Raw genomic sequence first — 18,679 nt, 5'->3', positions numbered from 1 at the left:
TAGGAGTCTCTAAAAATGATCGCTAGGCCACCTCCTTTCCCTGTTTTCCGGTCTTCCCGTGAAATTAAATATCCCGGGGGGAGAGTCTGGACAAGGTTGGGCTCGGAATCCAGGTTGAGCCAGGTCTCTTTGAGGTATAAGACGTCAGGGTGAAGCTCTTCTAGTAGTAGGGAAATTTCCGTGGAGTGTTTAGGCAATGACCTACAGTTCAGGAGGTACATGGTTATTTTGGTCTTTTTTGTGGGTGGGGCCGAATGGGGATGGAAACCGCAGTGTGGGCACAGTGTATGCGGGTCGGCAGGGTTCCAGAGAAGGTGGCGATTGGCGGGAGTTGCTCCTCTAAGTATGAGGAGGGAAGAGGAGCTATAAACTCTTCTACGGGATGAGAGGCGAGCGGGGTTTGTGGCCCCTGGTCCCTGGCCCCTGCCGGCCGCGGACGGGCGCAGACGGGCTTGCATTGAGTTCTGATGTCTCAATGACTGCTGTCAAAGGCAGCAGCGATGGTAAAAGGCAGGTCAGGTTATGAAGCAGCTGTGTAAAGCATCTGAAAGAAACACGTTAGTTAGATTCCTCACCTTAGAATATCCCCAGGCGTCAGACTGGATCCGGAAGATTTTTCGTCAGCAATACCCCTTGCGCGTCGCTAGGCGTCGTCTGCGGCTCCGCGTCCGTCGTCGGCGTCGTGCGCCGGAATGACGTCGTCGGAGTACTTAGACGCCGCCCTCGCGCGCTGACGTCAGTTCTTCTTTTTTCCGCGCCAGTAAGCGCAGATCCGGGAGAGCTACCCCTTTAGTCATTTTTTGACTAACTTTTTCGATCCTTTTTGATCTTGTCTCGACTTCGGTGCCGGTAGGATGCCTGGTTTTAAAGCCTGTGCTGACTGTAGCCGCTTGATGTCGGTTACGGACAATCACCGCCGGTGCCTTTACTGCTTGGGCCTCGACCACGACGCGGAGTCGTGTTCGGACTGCAAGGCCCTGACCTCGAAGTCTAGATGGGAGCGGTCCCGTAAGCTTCTCAAGATTCGCCACTCGGCTCCGCGCACCTCTCGATCCCGGTCCAGGAAGAGGTCCAAGGATCGGTCGCGGAGCCGCAGCCGACGTCACCATCGGTCGTCGGGATCCAAGTCTTCGGGTAAGTCGAAGCATTCCAAGAAGTCCAAGAGGCGACACCGCTCTTCGGACTCCCCTCGCCGGTCGCGCGACTCGGCCGAGGGTCAGGGTGGTTCCACCCCCGCGGCTCTGGCGGAGCCGCAGGCGCCGCGCAAGTCCCCATGCCCACCGGTCCCTGGGACTGACGCGACGCCGGCGGAAGTCAGTGCCTTCCTCTCGGCCATGAGGAGCCTGGCTCCGCCGTCGACGCCCGCTGGCGCGCCTTCGGGCCCCGCGGACCCGACTGGGCTGCCTTGCCTGCCGGCGGCTCCGGCCCCGGCGCCGTTGACGGCTCCGGCCTCGACGCCGCAAGCGCCCGAGGGACCCGTTCCCGAGTCCCCGCCGACGCCGGTCGACCTCGTAACGCCTCCTCTGCCGGCGTCGACACCGGTACCACCCCCGACGCCGACTCCGCTCGACGTCGAGCCCCAGTTCAGCCCCGCTCCGGGCCCGGCGCCGATGGACGCCGCGTTCGACGCCGCTGAAGACACATTATGTCTATCGCCCGGCTCCGCTCCTTCCTCCTGTATACCAGGAATCGGATGATGGGGACAGCTGGGAGGGATCCGAGGATCCTATGGCCCTTCAGGCTCAAATGTCACAGGACTGGGCAGATGAACTGGGGGAGGCCAGTGGCCTGGATACCTCTCCGGACACTGGATTCGTCTCTCCTCCGACTGTGGCTTCGGAGGAGGGCGCTGCTTTCTCTGTGGTGCTGCGCAAGGCGGCCGCAGCCCTTGGGCTCGAGCTGCCTGCCGTGGCTGTGAGGACTAACGTCCTTACTGAGGTGCTTCAGTCTGCAGCAAGCTCCACTGAGCCTCTACTGCAATTCAATGAGGCCCTCATTGACGTTCTGCAGGGCACCTGGTCCAAGCCCTCCACAGTTCCTCCTGTGGACAGGAATGTCGCCAGGCGCCACCGCCCTGCTCCGGGCGACCCCAGTTTTCTGTCCCAACACCCTACCCCTGAGAGCCTGGTTATCCAGGCCTCTACCTCCCAATCCTCCTTCCCGACTGCCCCGCCGGACCGGGATTCCAAGAGACTGGAACAGTTTGGCAAGAAGCTGTTCTCCTCCCTTAGTTTGGGCCTGCGGTCTTTGAACACCGCCTGTCTCTTGGACCGTTATTCCCACTCTCTGTGGGATGCGGTGGAGGACGTGCTGCCCCTGTGTCCGGAGGAGGTCCGAACACGACTTACCCAGGCTCTGGCCGATGGGAGGGATGCAGCGCGACATGCTATCCGGTGTGGGCTTGACACTACGGACTCGCTGGGTAGGGCCATTTCTACCACAGTGGCGCTTAGACGTCACGCCTGGCTGCGGTCCACGTCATTTTCGGGCGATGTCCAGAGCACTCTCATGGACATGCCCTTTGATGGCACTCGCCTTTTTGGCGAGAAAGCGGACAGTGCGCTGAATCGCTTTAAGGACTCCCGGGCTACGGCCAAGTCCTTGGGCCTCTCGGCCCCGCGGTCGCAAACTTCCGCCTTTCGCCCCTTTCGTGGCCAAGGAAGGGGTGCCTCCTCACGTGCGCCTAGCCACCAGCTGCAGAACCAACCTGCGCGCGGTCGCGGACGTGGTTTCCGCCGAGGCGGTTCTGGAGGACGACGAGGTCAGCCCACATCCACCCCGGCAGCATCCGCCTCAAAGCCTTCCTAGTCCGAGCTTTCAGGCCCATTCCACGCCAGTGGGCGGCAGAGTTCGCCATCACCTGCTCCACTGGCGGTCCATCACATCGGACAGGTGGGTGCTGCAAATCGTCCGAAGGGGCTACTCCCTCCCCTTCGAGACGACCCCTCCAGCCATGCCACCGCAGCACCACCGTATCTCGGGGGATCATTTGAATCTTCTCCACGAGGAAGTTTCGGCCCTCTTGGCCAAGGGGGCCGTCAAGCGCGTTCCGAGCCCAGAAGTAGGTTGTGGTTGTTATTCCCACTACTTTCTGGTTCCCAAGAAGGGCAAAGGGGGCCTACGCCCTATCTTGGACCTCCGGAACGTCAATGCCTTCCTCCGGAAGGAAAGGTTCAAGATGTTAACTTTGGCTCAGGTTCTAGCTGCCCTAGACCCCGGAGACTGGATGGTAGCGTTGGACTTGCAGGACGCATATTTCCACATCCCCGTCCTGCCGGCCCACCGGCGTTACCTGCGGTTCACGGTGGGCCAAGAGCACTTTCAGTTCACCGTGCTCCCCTTCGGCCTCACCAGTGCCCCTCGGGTGTTCACGAAAGTGATGGCGGTGGTCGCAGCTCATCTGCGCAGATCAGGGGTTCCAGTCTTCTCGACGACTGGTTGTTGAAGGCGGGCTCGCCCCAGACAGTCGTCTCCCACCTCCAGACTACGGCGGATCTCCTGCATTTGCTGGGATTTTCCATCAACGTGCCGAAGTCACACTTGAGTCCCTCTCAGAAGCTCCTCTTCATCGGAGCGGTTCTCGATTCGGCGCAGTTCCGGATCTATCCGCCGGAACAGCGGGTCCGGGATATTCAGGCCCCGATTCCCATCTTTCGGCCTCTATCCTGGGTTTCGGTCAGGCTAGTGTTGCGGCTTCTGGGGCTGATGGCCTCCTGCATCCTACTAGTGCATCACGCCAGGCGGCGCATGTGGGCTCTGCAGTGGGACCTGAAGTTTCAGTGGGCCCAGCATCACGGCAACCTGTCCGACCATGTCTTGATCTCGGAGGGCACTGCACAGCAGTTGCAGTGGTGGCTCACGGACCGCGATTGGGTCAAGGGCAAGAGCCTCTCCCTTCCCCAACCGGAGCATGTCGTAGTGACGGATGCGTCCCTCCTGGGATGGGGTGGCCATATGGGAGAGGCGGAGATCAGAGGCCTCTGGTCTCCGGCGGAGTCTCGTCTCCACATCAACCTGTTGGAGTTGAGAGCGATCCGACTTGCACTGAAAGCCTTCCTTCCCTCTGTCAGGGGAAGTGTCGTGCAGGTGTTCACGGACAACACCACCGCCATGTGGTATTGCAACAAACAGGGCGGGGTGGGGTCGTGGACCCTTTGTCAGGAGGCTCTGCGCCTCGGGACATGGCTGGAACACCAGGGCGTCACCCTGGTGGTTCAACATCTGGCGGGCTCTCTGAACGCCAGAGCAGACGAACTCAGCCGCCGGTGCATGATGGATCACGAATGGCGTCTGAACTCCGAAGTGGCGCAAGGTCTCTTTCAGCAGTGGGGAGAGCCTTGGTTAGATCTATTCGCCACCGAAGAGAACGCGCAATGTCAGCAGTTCTGCGCGTTGGAATTTCCAAGGCGGCACTCGCTCGGCGACGCTTTTCGTCACGAGTGGAGTTGCGGTCTGTTGTACGCCTTTCCGCCTATACCACTTCTGCCCAGAGTGCTGAAGAAGATCAGGCACGACCGGGCCCAAGTCATCTTGGTGGCTCCGGATTGGGCACGAAGGTACTGGTATCCCGAGCTACTCAGTATGTTGACCGATCCTCTGATACGTCTGCCCCTTCGGGAGGATCTTCTGTCGCAGCAGCAGGGGACGGTCCTCCACCCGAACCTGTCCAGCCTCCACCTCCATGCGTGGAGATTGAGCGGCGGCAGTTGATGCCATTTGACTTGCCTCCTGAAGTCTGTGATATCATTCTGGCAGCCAGGCGTCCCTCCACAAAGACGGTATACGCCTGCCGGTGGAACAAATTTGTGGCATGGCGCACAGCAAAGGCTGTGGATCCCCTTTCCGCCCCTCTTTCTGAGGTTCTACTGTTTCTTCTTTCTTTGGCCCGGCAGGGCTCTGCCCTGGGCACCCTGAAAGGTTATCTTGCTGCCATCTCTGCCTTCTTGCGACTTGCTGATCAGCCTTCTCTTTTCAAGTCCCCTGTAGTTACACGCTTTCTAAAAGGCATTACTCACACGTTCCCTCCTGTCCCTTTTGTAATGCCTCAGTGGGACTTGAATCTTGTTCTCACATTTCTAATGTGTGCTCCCTTTGAGCCTCTTCATAATTGTCCTCTTCGTCTGCTGACGCTTAAGACTGCTTTTCTGGTAGCCATCACCTCGGCTAGACGGGTGAGTGAGCTCCAGGCTTTATCTTCAAAGCCTCCTTTTCTCTCTGTTCATCCGGACAAGGTTGTCCTTCGGCCTCGTCCCTCCTTTCTTCCGAAAGTGGTGACTCCATTTCATCTTGGGCAGTCTGTCACCTTGCCCACCTACTTTCCGCCTCCGCATCCTTCCAAAGAGGAAGAGAGGCTCCACCGTCTGGACCCAAAACGTGCGCTCTCCTTTTATTTGGACCGCACAAAGCAGTTCCGGGTGGACGACCAACTTTTCGTTGGATACGTGGGTGCTAAGAAGGGGAAAGCTGTGCACAAACGGACCATCTCTCGGTGGGTCGTTTTGTGCATCAAAATCTGTTACTCCTTGGCAAAAAAGGACCCTCCTGTTGGGCTACTACTGCTTTGGGACGGGGTGTCCCTTTGCAGGACATCTGTCAAGCGGCAACGTGGGATTCGCTACACACGTTTGCCAGGCATTATTGCCTTGACAGCCAAGTCCGGAGGGATGGCTTCTTTGGCCGTTCTGTCCTCCAGGACTTTCTGGTGTGATCTTGGTTCGCAGACCCACCACCGGGGATGGTATTGCTTGGGTATCTATTCTAAGGTGAGGAATCTAACTAACGTGTTTCTTTCAGATGAACAAGTTACTTACCTTCGGTAACGATGTATCTGTAAGAAACATTAGTTAGTTAGATTTCTCACCGACCCACCCATCCTCCCCGTTCTGCGAACTGACATCTAGGGTTAAGGTTATCCTTTTCAGGCCCCTAGATTTTATTTTTGGCACAAGTGTCGGTCTTTGCATGGCTCTGCGTTCCTGGCGCGGAAAGCTATGTACAAGAACTGACGTCAGCGCGCGAGGGCGGCGTCTAAGTACTCCGACGACGTCATTCCGGCGCACGACGCCGATGACTGACGCGGAGCTGCAGACGACGCCTAGCGACGCGCAAGGGGTACTGCTGACGAAAAATATTCCGGATCCAGTCTGACGCCTGGGGATATTCTAAGGTGAGGAATCTAACTAACTAATGTTTCTTACAGATACATCGTTACCGAAGGTAAGTAACTTGTTCAACAAAAATTAAACTTTGCTTTTCTTTCTTTTTCTAGTTTACAGTTACTAGGACAAGGAACATGATTATTTAATTCCTTAGATAATTATAGCAACATTAGAATCTTTCCACATGTTTCTACACATTATGAGCTCCTACAGCTTTTTTTTTAAACTGGTCTTTCATTCAAAGTTGCACAAGCATCATATTACATGTTTTCCCACAGGGTCACGAAGCAATGAAGAAAGAATCACATCTTACCTTACATATCAGATTATTAATATAGGCAATCACAGCAACCTCAATGTTTGCCCATGTACTTGGCTCCCAAGGGTCATTGCTGGGCATACATCTTCATATATAGCACACAGGACAACTCCCATAAGAGTGAGTTATGCACAGAAAACAAAAATAACAAATAAAAACAATAAACTTGGCAGCGACAGGCAGTCGGGCGGTATTCCCCAAGAAATCCTCGAACAGCGGGCAGGAGCCAATTATGCACATATGTGAAGCCCTGCCGTCTCCTGGGCCAGTTCACTATCCCACCTGGGCAGGGGGGCAAGCGGAATGCGTGCCTGGGATAGCAATTGAAAGCAGCTCAATCTGCTAACATGAGTGTTTTTTAAACATTTTTTTTAAAATAATGTCTAACTTGTATTGAACTGTTTCTGATCTAATATCCTTTCCCATCAAATATCTAACAGGTTTTTGATGTGTTTAATTTTGCACTAGTTTCTATTTTTATTCTTCATGATTCTAAACATGCTCTCTCTTTAATATGAAAGAGCTAATCTCCAGAGTTTGAAGTGATTGTTGAAAAGGTGACGGTGTCACCATATAATATATTGGATAAAGTACCCCCTACCATACATGATAAGGATATTGCAAGTCACCTTGGGGTTTCATACCCTTATATAGGAACTCATTATTTGGTCTCGTTCCTCTATATGGTTATGGAACTCCTTGGTGGCTTGCATTATCCTTATAATGTACGTCAGTTTGAAGTTTATTATTATTTTTGCTTGGATAATCAAAAGCATTGCAATCCATAAAAACATGTTAAAATAAACACCACAAACATCAGACCTGTCTCAATTAAAACAAGCTTATCTCAAACGTACGCAGCATAATCAAAGTGCTTGCTTGCTGCCAAATTGGTATGTATGATGCACGACAGGGGGTACTTTATTCATTGTATATTAGGCCGTGGTCTCCGGATTCCAATAATAAGTCAGCAGCGTCCTCAGATTCCAATAATGAGTAAGTTGAGTACCCACATAAGACAAAAGCTTAAGAACCACTGGTTTAAGCCATGAATGATTTATATGGAAAGGTGACTGGAACATTTCAACACCAGAACTATATCTACATTTTTAATACTAGTTTTTATTTTTATTTTCAGGTGTTTATTGGTTTTGTACTAAAGCAGTTTGAATACATTGAAGTTGGCCAGTTTAGGTAAGAAAACATGGTTTTATTTTGGGCTTCCTTTTTTATTATTGTGCTTATCCTAAGAAGTGCAGTATTTCTGTTGATTAAACAAGAAAATTTGATCGCCAACAGAATTTTATTCTTTTCTATCTAGAGAATCTGAAACAATCATCCCAAACGTTTTCTTCTTCTTGGTATTGTTGTCCTATGAGCGCTACCACTCCAAACAGATAATTGGAATACCTAAGATCATCCAACTGTGTGATGGCATCATGGCCAGTGGAAGGAAAGCTGTTACACATGGTATGTTACTTTGATTTTGTTAATAAAGTTGATTGTCCAGTCATATTTATTAAATTATGATAGCTATGGGAATCATTACGAGTGCCCCGTTTATAGGTGCGGAGTTACCGGACCGATGGAATCTCCGAATCCAACCGATCTGTGTTGAGACATTACAAGTTATTTACCCAGGAATAGGGGATTAACATGTAGTTTTATACAATCCCCCCAGAGCGGGGCTGCGGGTTAACAGCAGGCTCTCCCGGGAATTTCCTGTTGGTTGCAGGACTAGACAGGGGTGCCCCCTGTCCCCACTCCTGTTTGTGTTGATAGTAAAACCCTTAGCGTGCATGATTTGGCTGCACCTTGGGTACGTGGCTTCAGGGTTACTCCTGATAACAACAGGGAGGAGAAAATATCTTTGTATGCAGACGACGTTCGCTCACTTGTAACAGAACCTGACACCATGATTTCCACCGTGTTCCAAATAATGGACGAATATGGTCAGTTTTAAGTCTATAAGATCACCTGGCTCAAGTCAGTGCTGTATAGCCCTAGACGGTTAGTGGAGTGGCCTCCTCTACCAGGGGACCTACAAGTAGCCATGGAGGGATTTAAATATCTTGGTGTTTTCCTTACACCCCATGTTTAACATTCTGCAGGTACTGACCAACTTTAAGCAGGACGCGGATAGATTGAGAGACCTACCCCACACCATAATGGGCCGGGTGGCCATCTTTAAAATGATTACTCTGCCTGAGTTTCTATACGTCCTCCAGAATACCTACCACCCTCTCCCCAGAATGATATTTAGGGAAATAGACTCCGAACTACGTTCACTGTTGTGGCTAAGGGGGCACACAAGGATTGCTCTAAGGACACTACAACGTAATCCCTACAATGGTGGGTTTGCATTGCTTGACATTGAAGCCTATTACTGTGCAGCACATCTGATCCCCATTAAAGACCGGATGCATGTGCCTTGGGATCATCCCACATACAGATTAGCACGGGAGACACTGGCACCCCACACATTCTTACACATGTCTATATGGAGGTACGGGTACATATAGGTTGCTCCACGCAAAATGAGTTACAGTGGAAGTGTGGGAAAAGGCAACTAGAACACTGGGGTGGGCCCATAAGATTACTGGGGCGACTCCGCTGTGGAAAGTGAACTGGCTCTAGAACTCGGGTTTCGAAGCCTGGGATACTCTGGGGATCTCCAATGTTGGGGATGTCATTGATAAGGGTGATTTCAAATACTTTTCCACCTTTTGTACCGACTTCAAGCTCTATAGCTCTCAACTTCTTAAATAAGCCCAGCCGCGCCACGCACGGAGGACGGACGGCGTGATGGGGATGGACCTAACAAAGTATGCACCACTTGAGGGGCGACAATTTAAAGAAGAGCTTATGACCAATGCAGTATCACTCACTTATCAGGCGCTGAATGATATGCCCAACACCCTTGGCAAACTCGGGGAGACCTGGGAGGGTGAGTTGGGTATCATGGAGGACATGGACTGGGAGGCGGCCCTGATGGACCCTAGGCAGGTGGCGATCAAAGCTAGACTGCACCTCATTCAGTATAAAATCCTCCATAGGACATATTGCGATAGTGCAAAGCTATACAGAATAGGTTGGGCTCAGACCTCGAGCTGCGACCGCTGCCAAACTGCAGTGGGAGACTTTTTACAAAAGATGGTGGCCGAAAGAGTCACACACAAGAGTAGAGATGCTCTAAGAAATTCAGTAATTGGTACTGGGGTAGCTGGTTAACCCATTATGGCTTAGCTCATCGAGTTAAAGCTCCACAGATTTCAGGCGACAGGGACCCACGGTGGGGGTGCCATTTGGGAACTGTACTACTGTCAGTAAACTAGGGGGAGAGAACCACTTATCGTTGCATCCGATATCCTCTGACAACATGTGTGGTCACTGAGGCTGAGATGATTCGACTTTTCATGACTGACCAATGTGCAACCTTTTGTTACTGTTGTGCAGGTTGTATGTTTCTCACAAATCTCGAAATACAATAAAAATATTTTGTTCCCCAAAAGTCTGGGATTTGTTGGAGAAGTCACTTGAAGTCACACTGTTATAGAGAATTGCTCCCAACACTGTGACTTGGAAAATATCATCCGATTTGGTTATGGACCGCAAACCGACTTCTTGGTTTATGCCTTGGTAGTTGACTGGAAAATATAAAGTCAGGCTTTTACTTGGATAGGATGTCAAAATGAGAGGGGAGGCTAAAGAGTTATGGCAAGATGAGAGGAATGGTAGATAATGGAAATTGATCCAAATTTCCAAATGATTTTGTTGGACAATATGTTAGCAATAAGAATCTGGAATTTGTTCAGGAAGGATTGCCACTTTAATCTGATCCATAGAGAGTGGTGGAGGTGTTGCGGAATCCAGAGAATGGGAAGGTTTTCTATGTGCACAACATTGGTGTGCTGCAATTTTGGTAATATGGAAGATCGTGTTTTCCTTGGTGTGAGTGAAGATGATGGTAAGGGAGTTTCTGTGTCAAATGAATCTACTGAGTTGGCATGTCACTTAGGAGAGTTTGTTGCACAAAGAAGTGTACCTGTTCTTGGTTCCACAAACAGAGTTGTGCCAAGTGTAGTTCCTGTTGTTTACATCCCAGGTTCCTGTCTGAGCGAGTGGTCAAGTGGAGTGTATAGAATGCAGGATTCCCAAAAGACTGGATGAATTTTTGTTATGTTAAGTAGTATAGTTCTTTTTACTTTACATTTTTTATAGTTTGTTTCTTGGGCGGTGCTTTTATGGGCATGTTGAAGCGGGAAGGTAGGTGGTCATGATGCATGCTCATGTAGAATGTGGACAAGGTAGAATATAGGTGCGGCAAAATACTGGTTGAACGATGCGAGGCAGTCAGTGGTTGGTGTTGTGTGTGAAGACTGTGTTCAGCTTTGCTCCTCTTTACCCTATATCTTGAATAAAAATAAAATATTTTCACCTTCATCCCAATCCAGTTCATGTCATCTCCATCCAGAAGAAAACTGAAAATAACAATATGCCATTTGTTTAAAAAATGTCCCTTTTTTAATTAAAAGCTCTTTTATTTATCCTCTGGCTATTCACTTCATGTGGATCTTCCAGAGAAACTGCACCAGTGGTTTACAGGTTACGGTAGTGTTGAATAAGAATTCATGAAAGCCCATCCCTCTTCCTTTAAATGACCTCCATCCACTTCAGGATTTTCTTTGAAATTCTTCTTTCCAGTTGTAGTGATAGGAATTAACCTCAGGCATATCTCTAGTTTATTAACTTAGTTGATCTGTAACATCCTGATATTGGGCATGACATTTGTAGCCCTCCTACCTTGAAACCATGACAATGATGACCTTGTTTGACTACCCAGACACTGAAGGCATCTTCCTGCTTTTCCAGCCAGACTGCATTACCTGCTCTGAATGCATTTGGAGCATTATCTCTAAATTCTCTCTGAAGATAGCGTTTACATTTATTATATTGTGTAATAAAATGTATAATAAAACTTGCAATTTAATACGGACATGTTTATTTTATTTTTAGCAATACCAGCTCTGCAGCCAATAGTACATGATCTCTTTGTTTTAAGAGGAGCAAATAAAGCTGATGCTGGCAAAGAGCTCGAAACACAAAAAGAAGTAGTTGTGTCAATGTTGCTTAGACTTATCCAGTATCATCAGGTATGTTAGTTTCCATCTAATTTACTACTCTATAATTAATTAATTGAAAAAGTGGAACTTGAGGAGTTTTTCCAGACAGAAGTTTCTTATGATCTGTGCTGTTTTTGCAGGCTATCCGGTTTTAGGTTTAAACTTGTAAAAACTGATAAAACCCCATGAAAGGGAAACATCCCTCATCAGTGTAAGCATATAAACACTGATAACACTTGCACAACCACAAACTAAAATGCCAGTCAAAGAAAGGAAAGTGAGAAAGAATAAGGTATTTTTGTTTCTTTCTGAAAGGGCAGCACAGTGCTACTTTGTTATATAATGTATCAGCAAGAAAGACTGTTCTAAGATTTTTCTGCTTGGTTTTATTGTTTAGGTATGCCACTAAAATATTGTTTCTTCTTGCTTTTGTTTCCCCCAGTTTTTTATGCTTTGGTTAAAGATGCAGCCCTTAGAAGCATGTTTTAGGTCTGCTCTAGTAATTTTATACACTATTACATATTATGTTATACACAGTATTAAAATCATATTTGATCTTTTGGCAGTGTTTCTTTCTTTCACTGACTGGTGAAATGGCTGGATCATATGGATCTTGGCCAATATGTACTATCATGTTTGACCACACACACAGAATGGGTAAATCCTTTGATACATCCGCTTCCTTTTCTAACAAGTCAGTATAGATCGCAGGTCACCTCTAAGCACCCCAGGTTTTAACCATTCAATGCAAGGTATAGTGACTTCTACCTGTGGAAAAAGGTGCTGTCACAATGCTTATGAGATAGTCGTGAAAGTTTGACACAAGACTTTCCACATACCAACAAAATGCATAGTTGCAAGGTGTCCCTTTGTTATGTGTGATAACCTCAGCTAATCCTGGCTTTTTACCCAACTGCATTTTACTGTTTGGGTTTTAAACCCATTGTTACAATATTAACAGAAAAGCTGCAAGTCTGGGAATACAATATGATGTCTGTTAAAAGTTCAGGACTGACTAAACTGTGCCATTTGCCTTGGGGATACATGGCAGTTATGAAAGTCCACACAACAGCAGCACCACAAATAATATAGTCAGGAAAAGAGTGCAGAAAAGCAGCGGTGAGCATGCTTAAAGTTTAAGGTGCCTTAGAGTGCAGGGCTACAAATTAAGCTGGTTTATTTCAAAATTGTAAAGGTTTCATAAGGTATGATCCTGTTAGCAGGATCTACCATCACTACAATGTCATAATATTCAGTAAGAAGTTGGTTAATGGCACCCAGGTGTGCCTAAGAATTTCTTTATTGCAGCAATTGAATATAGCACTGTTAAGTTTTTTAAAATCTGTTAATAGTCATGCAATCCAGAAAGGGTCCTAACAAAGTGACCACTTTCTATGCTCAAAATAGTCTAACATTAGTCCATTGCCACGTTGCCAATGGGAAAATACTACATATCTTACATTACGTTTCCTTTAAATTAAATATGTTCTTTATAACAATTACTGCAAAAAACATGTTTTGTATGTCTGGCAGCTGAATAAACCTACTAAGCACTGATTTCAATTGATTGGAAAATAATGGAGGAAACATCACTGAAATCCACCAAAAAATAAACACTGAAAACAGAACAGCTTAGTTATTTGCCATCATCATGGATGTTTATTATGATCCTCACCCGAAAGGATAGGCAAAAATAAGTATTAATTATATGTGTATATTACACGTTTATTACATTTTAATAATAGAACACATATGATATGAGACAGGAATCCAGGCTCATTTTGATATGCAACTGCAGTAGCAATGCTTATAGAAGATTCTTTTGACCAGTCATTTATTTAGAGTATACTACTAGAGAGGGAGGCAGGAGTAGCCATACAGGAAGGAAAAGCAAGGTTTGGAATGCTCATAGGGAGAGCCAAAAATACATTTGTGCATCCAGCTGCTCTACCTCCTTAACTGGTCCGTAATAATTTTGTTTTCCCACTCAAGATTAATATAAAGCTGACATACTGCACCCTCAGTCTGGGAGGCAGAAGGGTGTCCGCTTAGTACGCCGCGGTGCTACCCTTCTCCTACTCTGGACCGAAGGAGGTAAACTTGCGAAAATGTAGAAAATTACTGATCTCAGGAAAAGGGGGTAAAAAGTAAAATGAAAGGCAAACAGAGTACTGCTCGGACAATATGCTGCATAGTGTAAAGCCAATAGATATCGGCTACCTGAATGCAAAGCTGCTGCTGATCAGATTCAGCGGTTGAAGAGATGGTGTTTTCGCTGCTCCTGTGAGTAGTAGGTAAAATATTTGGTTTCCTGGCCCGACCGCCGGGAGCGGGTCTGTGGTGGAGAATGCTGCTGAAAACCAGCAGAGCATTGTGGGAAGGTGCTGACTCTCCAGTTCAGGGGCGACACATGCAGCAACTCAGGCCCGAAAAGGAGCTGTTGCACGGAAGATGGGCGAGACCTCGACACGGAGAAGAGTCGGGGGACAGGCATGAGCAATCATGTGCTGGCCCCTCAACAGGACGCGGCTGTAGGAGCCAAGATGGATATACCCAAGAAGGAGAAAGAAGGGGTGTCCCCTTTAAATTTTTCCAGTAAACCACAAGGGCAAGCTGTCAAAAGCTCGAAAAAACTTATGGCAAAACCCCTCAAGGAAAAGGAGAAACTACTGAATGACCTCATACGCAAAAACTGCAAGTACAGGTGATTTACCTCATCTGAATGTAGAGGAGAATGGCACCCCAGATGTATGTGCAATTGTGAAGCTGATGGATTAGCAGACATAGGTACTCCAAAGATGCAGGGGGCAGATGAAGGAAGGGAATGGGGGGGATGTCCTGGGGAGCGGCAATGGATCTGTGCTGAAAGATCAACTGGATGGGCTAAGACCGCTGGGAAAGGTCTCTAGTCAGCAGAGGTTGAATGTAGGTTCCCCTGATGGGGCCAATAAATTCTATTCATTGACGGGCGACTCATATTTATCCAGAATAAGTGAAGATCTGATGGATGAGGAATTCGCAGTAGGTACATCGTGGGGACAGTAGAAGTGCTAGACTTGCCACACAAAGCGCGTCTTTGCTCATAAAAAGAAACGTAAAGTCCAGATAAGGGGTGGTGAGAGTGGCCAGGATTCAGACACCAGTGTTTCCAGGCAACTACAATGGGACTACTCTGCGACACAGGAGATCTTGGAGGATTCTATCCCAGGGACCGCAGGCACATCGCATGGTGGAACAGAAGCACAGTCAGAAAAGACAGAAGCACCTCTTATGGATATTCTATATTCCACGCTGAAGCAAATATAAGTAGAGGCCCGCACAGAGAATACAAGATCCCACCTAGCCACTAAAAAGCTACAAGGGGCGATGCGCAAAGTGAATAAGTCTTGTTCTGAAATGTCTAATAGGATCACTCAGGTAGAAGAACGGACAGCGCTGTTGGAGATTGGGGTGGGCACTCTGGAGAAACAACACGAGGCTCAGGAAACTCAAATTACGGATATGATGTGGAAGCTGGAAGACTTACAAAATTGGCAACGAAGAAAACAATTTATGATTTCTGGATGTTGAAGAAAACGCAGAGGGAAATTATATTGGGGCTTTTATGGTGGGTTTCCTAAAAGGAGCCTTCCCCAAGCTTGCACAATGGAACTGGGAAGCGGAGGTGTAACAAGTTCTTTGGAAACTTTTGTCTTTGACAAGCAATAGCTGAGAAGGCCAGATCTGAGGCAAAGAGATAATTCAATGGTCTTACTTTTTTCGCCCGACCAGACTTCTGCCACATAACTATAGGAAGAAGGTGGTGACTTTGACAGCTGTTTGCCCTATTTCAGGGACTTGGATGTGAAGTATATCTGATGAATCCTGCCCACCTCAAAGTCCTTTGTAAAGGGAAGACTTGGACATTTACATTAGAGATTATGACACAAGAATACTTAAAAGGAATACCGGGGGGGGGTGAGGGAGGGCGCTTTTAAAGGCTAAAAAGGAATGGGTCGGGTATGCAGACTCTACAAAGGTAGCAGATAGACCTGATTTGCTATTGTCTCACAAGGTCTCATGAGGTCACTGGGAATTTGGCCTGGAGTCGAGGGAGGGGTGTTTGTTTGGTAGGCGGCATCACTAGAGTCTTGGTAGACCTGGTAGCCCATGGTAGAGGTGAAGGTGAGGCAATGGGGTTCTCAGGGGAGGGAGGGATGGGGGGTGCTTCCTAGCAGAGGGAATGGGCAGTATTAGCAGCAGCACAGAGGAATAAGTATATTCTGAAAGATGAGCAACGTACGGGTAGCCACAGTTAATATATGTGACTTAAACAACCCACAGAAAAATTGAAGGGTTAATCGGCAAATGCAATATGTAAAAGCAGACTTAATATGCCTTTAAGAAACCCACATAGTAGGGGAAAGACCCAAAATGCTAGATTTTAAAGGGTACCGGGTTATTTATGTACAACACAGGGACGCGAACACAGGGGTTGCAATCTTTGTTCGGAAGTGGAATTTCTGCTTTCCACATTGTAAGGCAGAGAAGTATGGTGCTGGACCATTACGGAATACTGTTACATGAATGTCTCTTTCACTCTTTGCTCAGTTTATGGATCCGTAGGGGACGATTTGATTTGCTAGAATAGGTATATATCGAGCTGACTAATTTGCCTCTGCCGCTAATTATATGTGGGGATTTTAATATAAATACGGACGGGGAAGTGTTAAGAGAAGGGTGGGAGTTTTATAATGGACAAAAACCAAAGGTCTTTAGGGGAATGAGTAATCTGGTGGGGATTCATGGGTTAGTTGATATGTGGGATGTGAAAGCGACTCTGGACCCTGGTTATACATTGTTTCCGGTCCCCCATAAGGTACATGCGAGGATGGATTCTTTTTCATATCAAATAAACTAGTACAGACCTGTAGAATTTTTAAGTACCCAAGTATGATGTCAGATCACAGCCCGCTAGTTCTAGAGATAAATATAAACTCCATGTCGTATCTAACTTGTAGTTGGTCTTTTGAGAGAGCATTGTTGCTGGATGAGGAATATGTTAAGTGTGTGAAGGAATGGTTACTCCAGTTTATGTTGGAGAATGTGGGAAATGCTCCAATAGGCATGGTATGGGACACATTTAAGACCGGTATCCAGGGAGAGACCTCTAGATTTAGTTGGTCCCATCAAAAAAAAGAGAAACAGCAATTGCAGGAACTATATGAAACTCTCCTGCAGGAGGAAACCAACTTAATAGACACAGTGTCAAAGGGACGTGGGATTGAGGAGGCTCAATTAAAAGTGGCAGTGGCCAAAGCAGCTATTACTGACATCTCACTAGGGAAAGCAGCGGATAAATATATGACATGGAAGCATAGGGCCTACAAAAATAATGAAAGGGTGGGGCGGCATCTTGCAATCTGTACGAGACAGCAGATAACACAAGGGGACTTAAGAGAAATCAAAGATTCGACCATGGTAATAGTCTCAGATCCAGTTGAAATACGAGCTGCCTTTCAAAGGTTTTACCAACAACTATATTCTCAGGGCGAGGACTCGGATGTAGATGTGGGAGAAAGGGAAAGGTATTTGGATGCAGTGGTAGGAGAAGTGCTAATTTATGAGGATCGGGAACTATTGGAACAACCCATTATGATAGAGGAGATAATAGCGGCCATGTTTAATTAAGCCTCAGGAAAAGCAGTGGGGATAAATTCCATACCCGGAGAATTCTATAAAACCTTTTTGGATGATTGTTGGAGATTTTTTTTTTTTTACAATTTCAAGGGGGGTAGGGTTTCACCAGAATCTTAGACATTAGCAAATATAGTTGTTTTTCCAAAGAAGGGGAAATCTCGGCAGGAACTGGGATCATAACACCCAATAACTTTAATCAATGGTAAAATCTATTTAAAGATATTGGCTACAGGACTGTCCGGTGTGATTAAAAGTATAGTTTCCCATTAGCCGCATGGGTTGATCCCAGGGAGGGGTACAATGGATCACATCCGTTGCGTTATTAGGTTATTCGATGCGGCCTAAATGGCTGGAGACCCTATGGCTTTAATATTGCTGGATGCGGAGAAAGATTTTGATTGGGTCTCCTGGCCATACCTTTGGACGGTTATGGCCAGGATGGGCTTAGGTTTAGGTTTTATTAATTCTGCTAAATCTCTTTATCATAAACCCAGGGCCAAGATCTTATTGATGGGAAGACAATCAGAGACAGTAGTAATCCAAAGGTGTACAAGACAGGGATGCCCTTGTTCTCCCCTTCTGTTCACATTATGTATCAATCCCCTCATTAGGAGCATTGGAAAGAATAGATCAATTCCATCAGTTTGGATGCAGGGTTGGGAAACAAAAATAGTTGCTTATGCTGGTGATCTGGCAATAGTATCTCCTGATCCGTGAAAGTCGGTAAATGAAATTGAAGTGTAGGCAAATAGATTTGGGTGTTTTTCTGGATATAGGCTTACCCAGGATAAACCCAGGTAGTAAGCAACAGTATTATACAGTGGGTAGATAATCGGCTGGTCTTGAGTGCGACTCATCTTGGGGTTAATATTATGGCAGATTTAGATAAAATCGTCAAAGTAAATTTTGAACCCTTAATCAAGCAAACGAAAGCAGACTTTGGGAGATGGAACAACCCTTGATTAACATTGGTTGGAAGAAGTAATCTAGTAAAGATGATGTTCCTCCCAAATTTTTTATATTTTTTAAGAAGTAGGGAGCTAGTTGTTTAAAGTCTTAGATGGGATGAACTTGAGATTTCTGTGGGCTATCACCTGACATGGAAGGGCCCTTAAATGTATGACTCTTCCGAGAAAACGGGGTTGGGGGCTGGAAAGTATCAATCCTCTGGTTATATTACTGGGCCACAGCTTTACAACAGATGGCCATATTACTCTATGTAAAAGAAGATAGGAAAGGGTTGAATGAAGGCTTACCCACGTTTTATGAACTGCAGATGGGCAAAGAGACAATAGGCTGTCTTCTGCGTCAGATAGAGTTTTGGTATCATAAAAGAGTTAGATTTAAAACTCTTTCCTGTGCCTTACGAGTTTGGTCTGTTGTAGGGAAAAAACTGGGTA

General features: G+C 47.1%; 1 protein-coding gene across 2 annotated transcripts in view; it reads left to right on the top strand.

Moving 5' to 3' along the window:
• The window catches only part of HTT (huntingtin), a 2,065,683-nt gene that overhangs the window by 1,107,307 nt on the left and 939,697 nt on the right, over positions 1-18,679 (top strand). For both annotated transcript variants that reach the window (XM_085642500.1, XM_085642499.1), the window contains 3 exons: positions 7,616-7,671; positions 7,799-7,947; positions 11,494-11,630. In XM_085642500.1, the coding sequence (XP_085498626.1) occupies positions 7,616-7,671; positions 7,799-7,947; positions 11,494-11,630 (342 nt within the window). The remainder of the gene's footprint in view (positions 1-7,615; positions 7,672-7,798; positions 7,948-11,493; positions 11,631-18,679) is intronic.

The sequence above is a fragment of the Triturus cristatus genome, chromosome 2_2 (assembly GCF_964204655.1).
Source record: "Triturus cristatus chromosome 2_2, aTriCri1.1, whole genome shotgun sequence".
NCBI classification, from domain to species: domain Eukaryota; kingdom Metazoa; phylum Chordata; class Amphibia; order Caudata; family Salamandridae; genus Triturus; species Triturus cristatus.
Note: the sequence above shows the minus strand (reverse complement) of the source record. Positions and strands in the feature narration are given on the sequence as shown.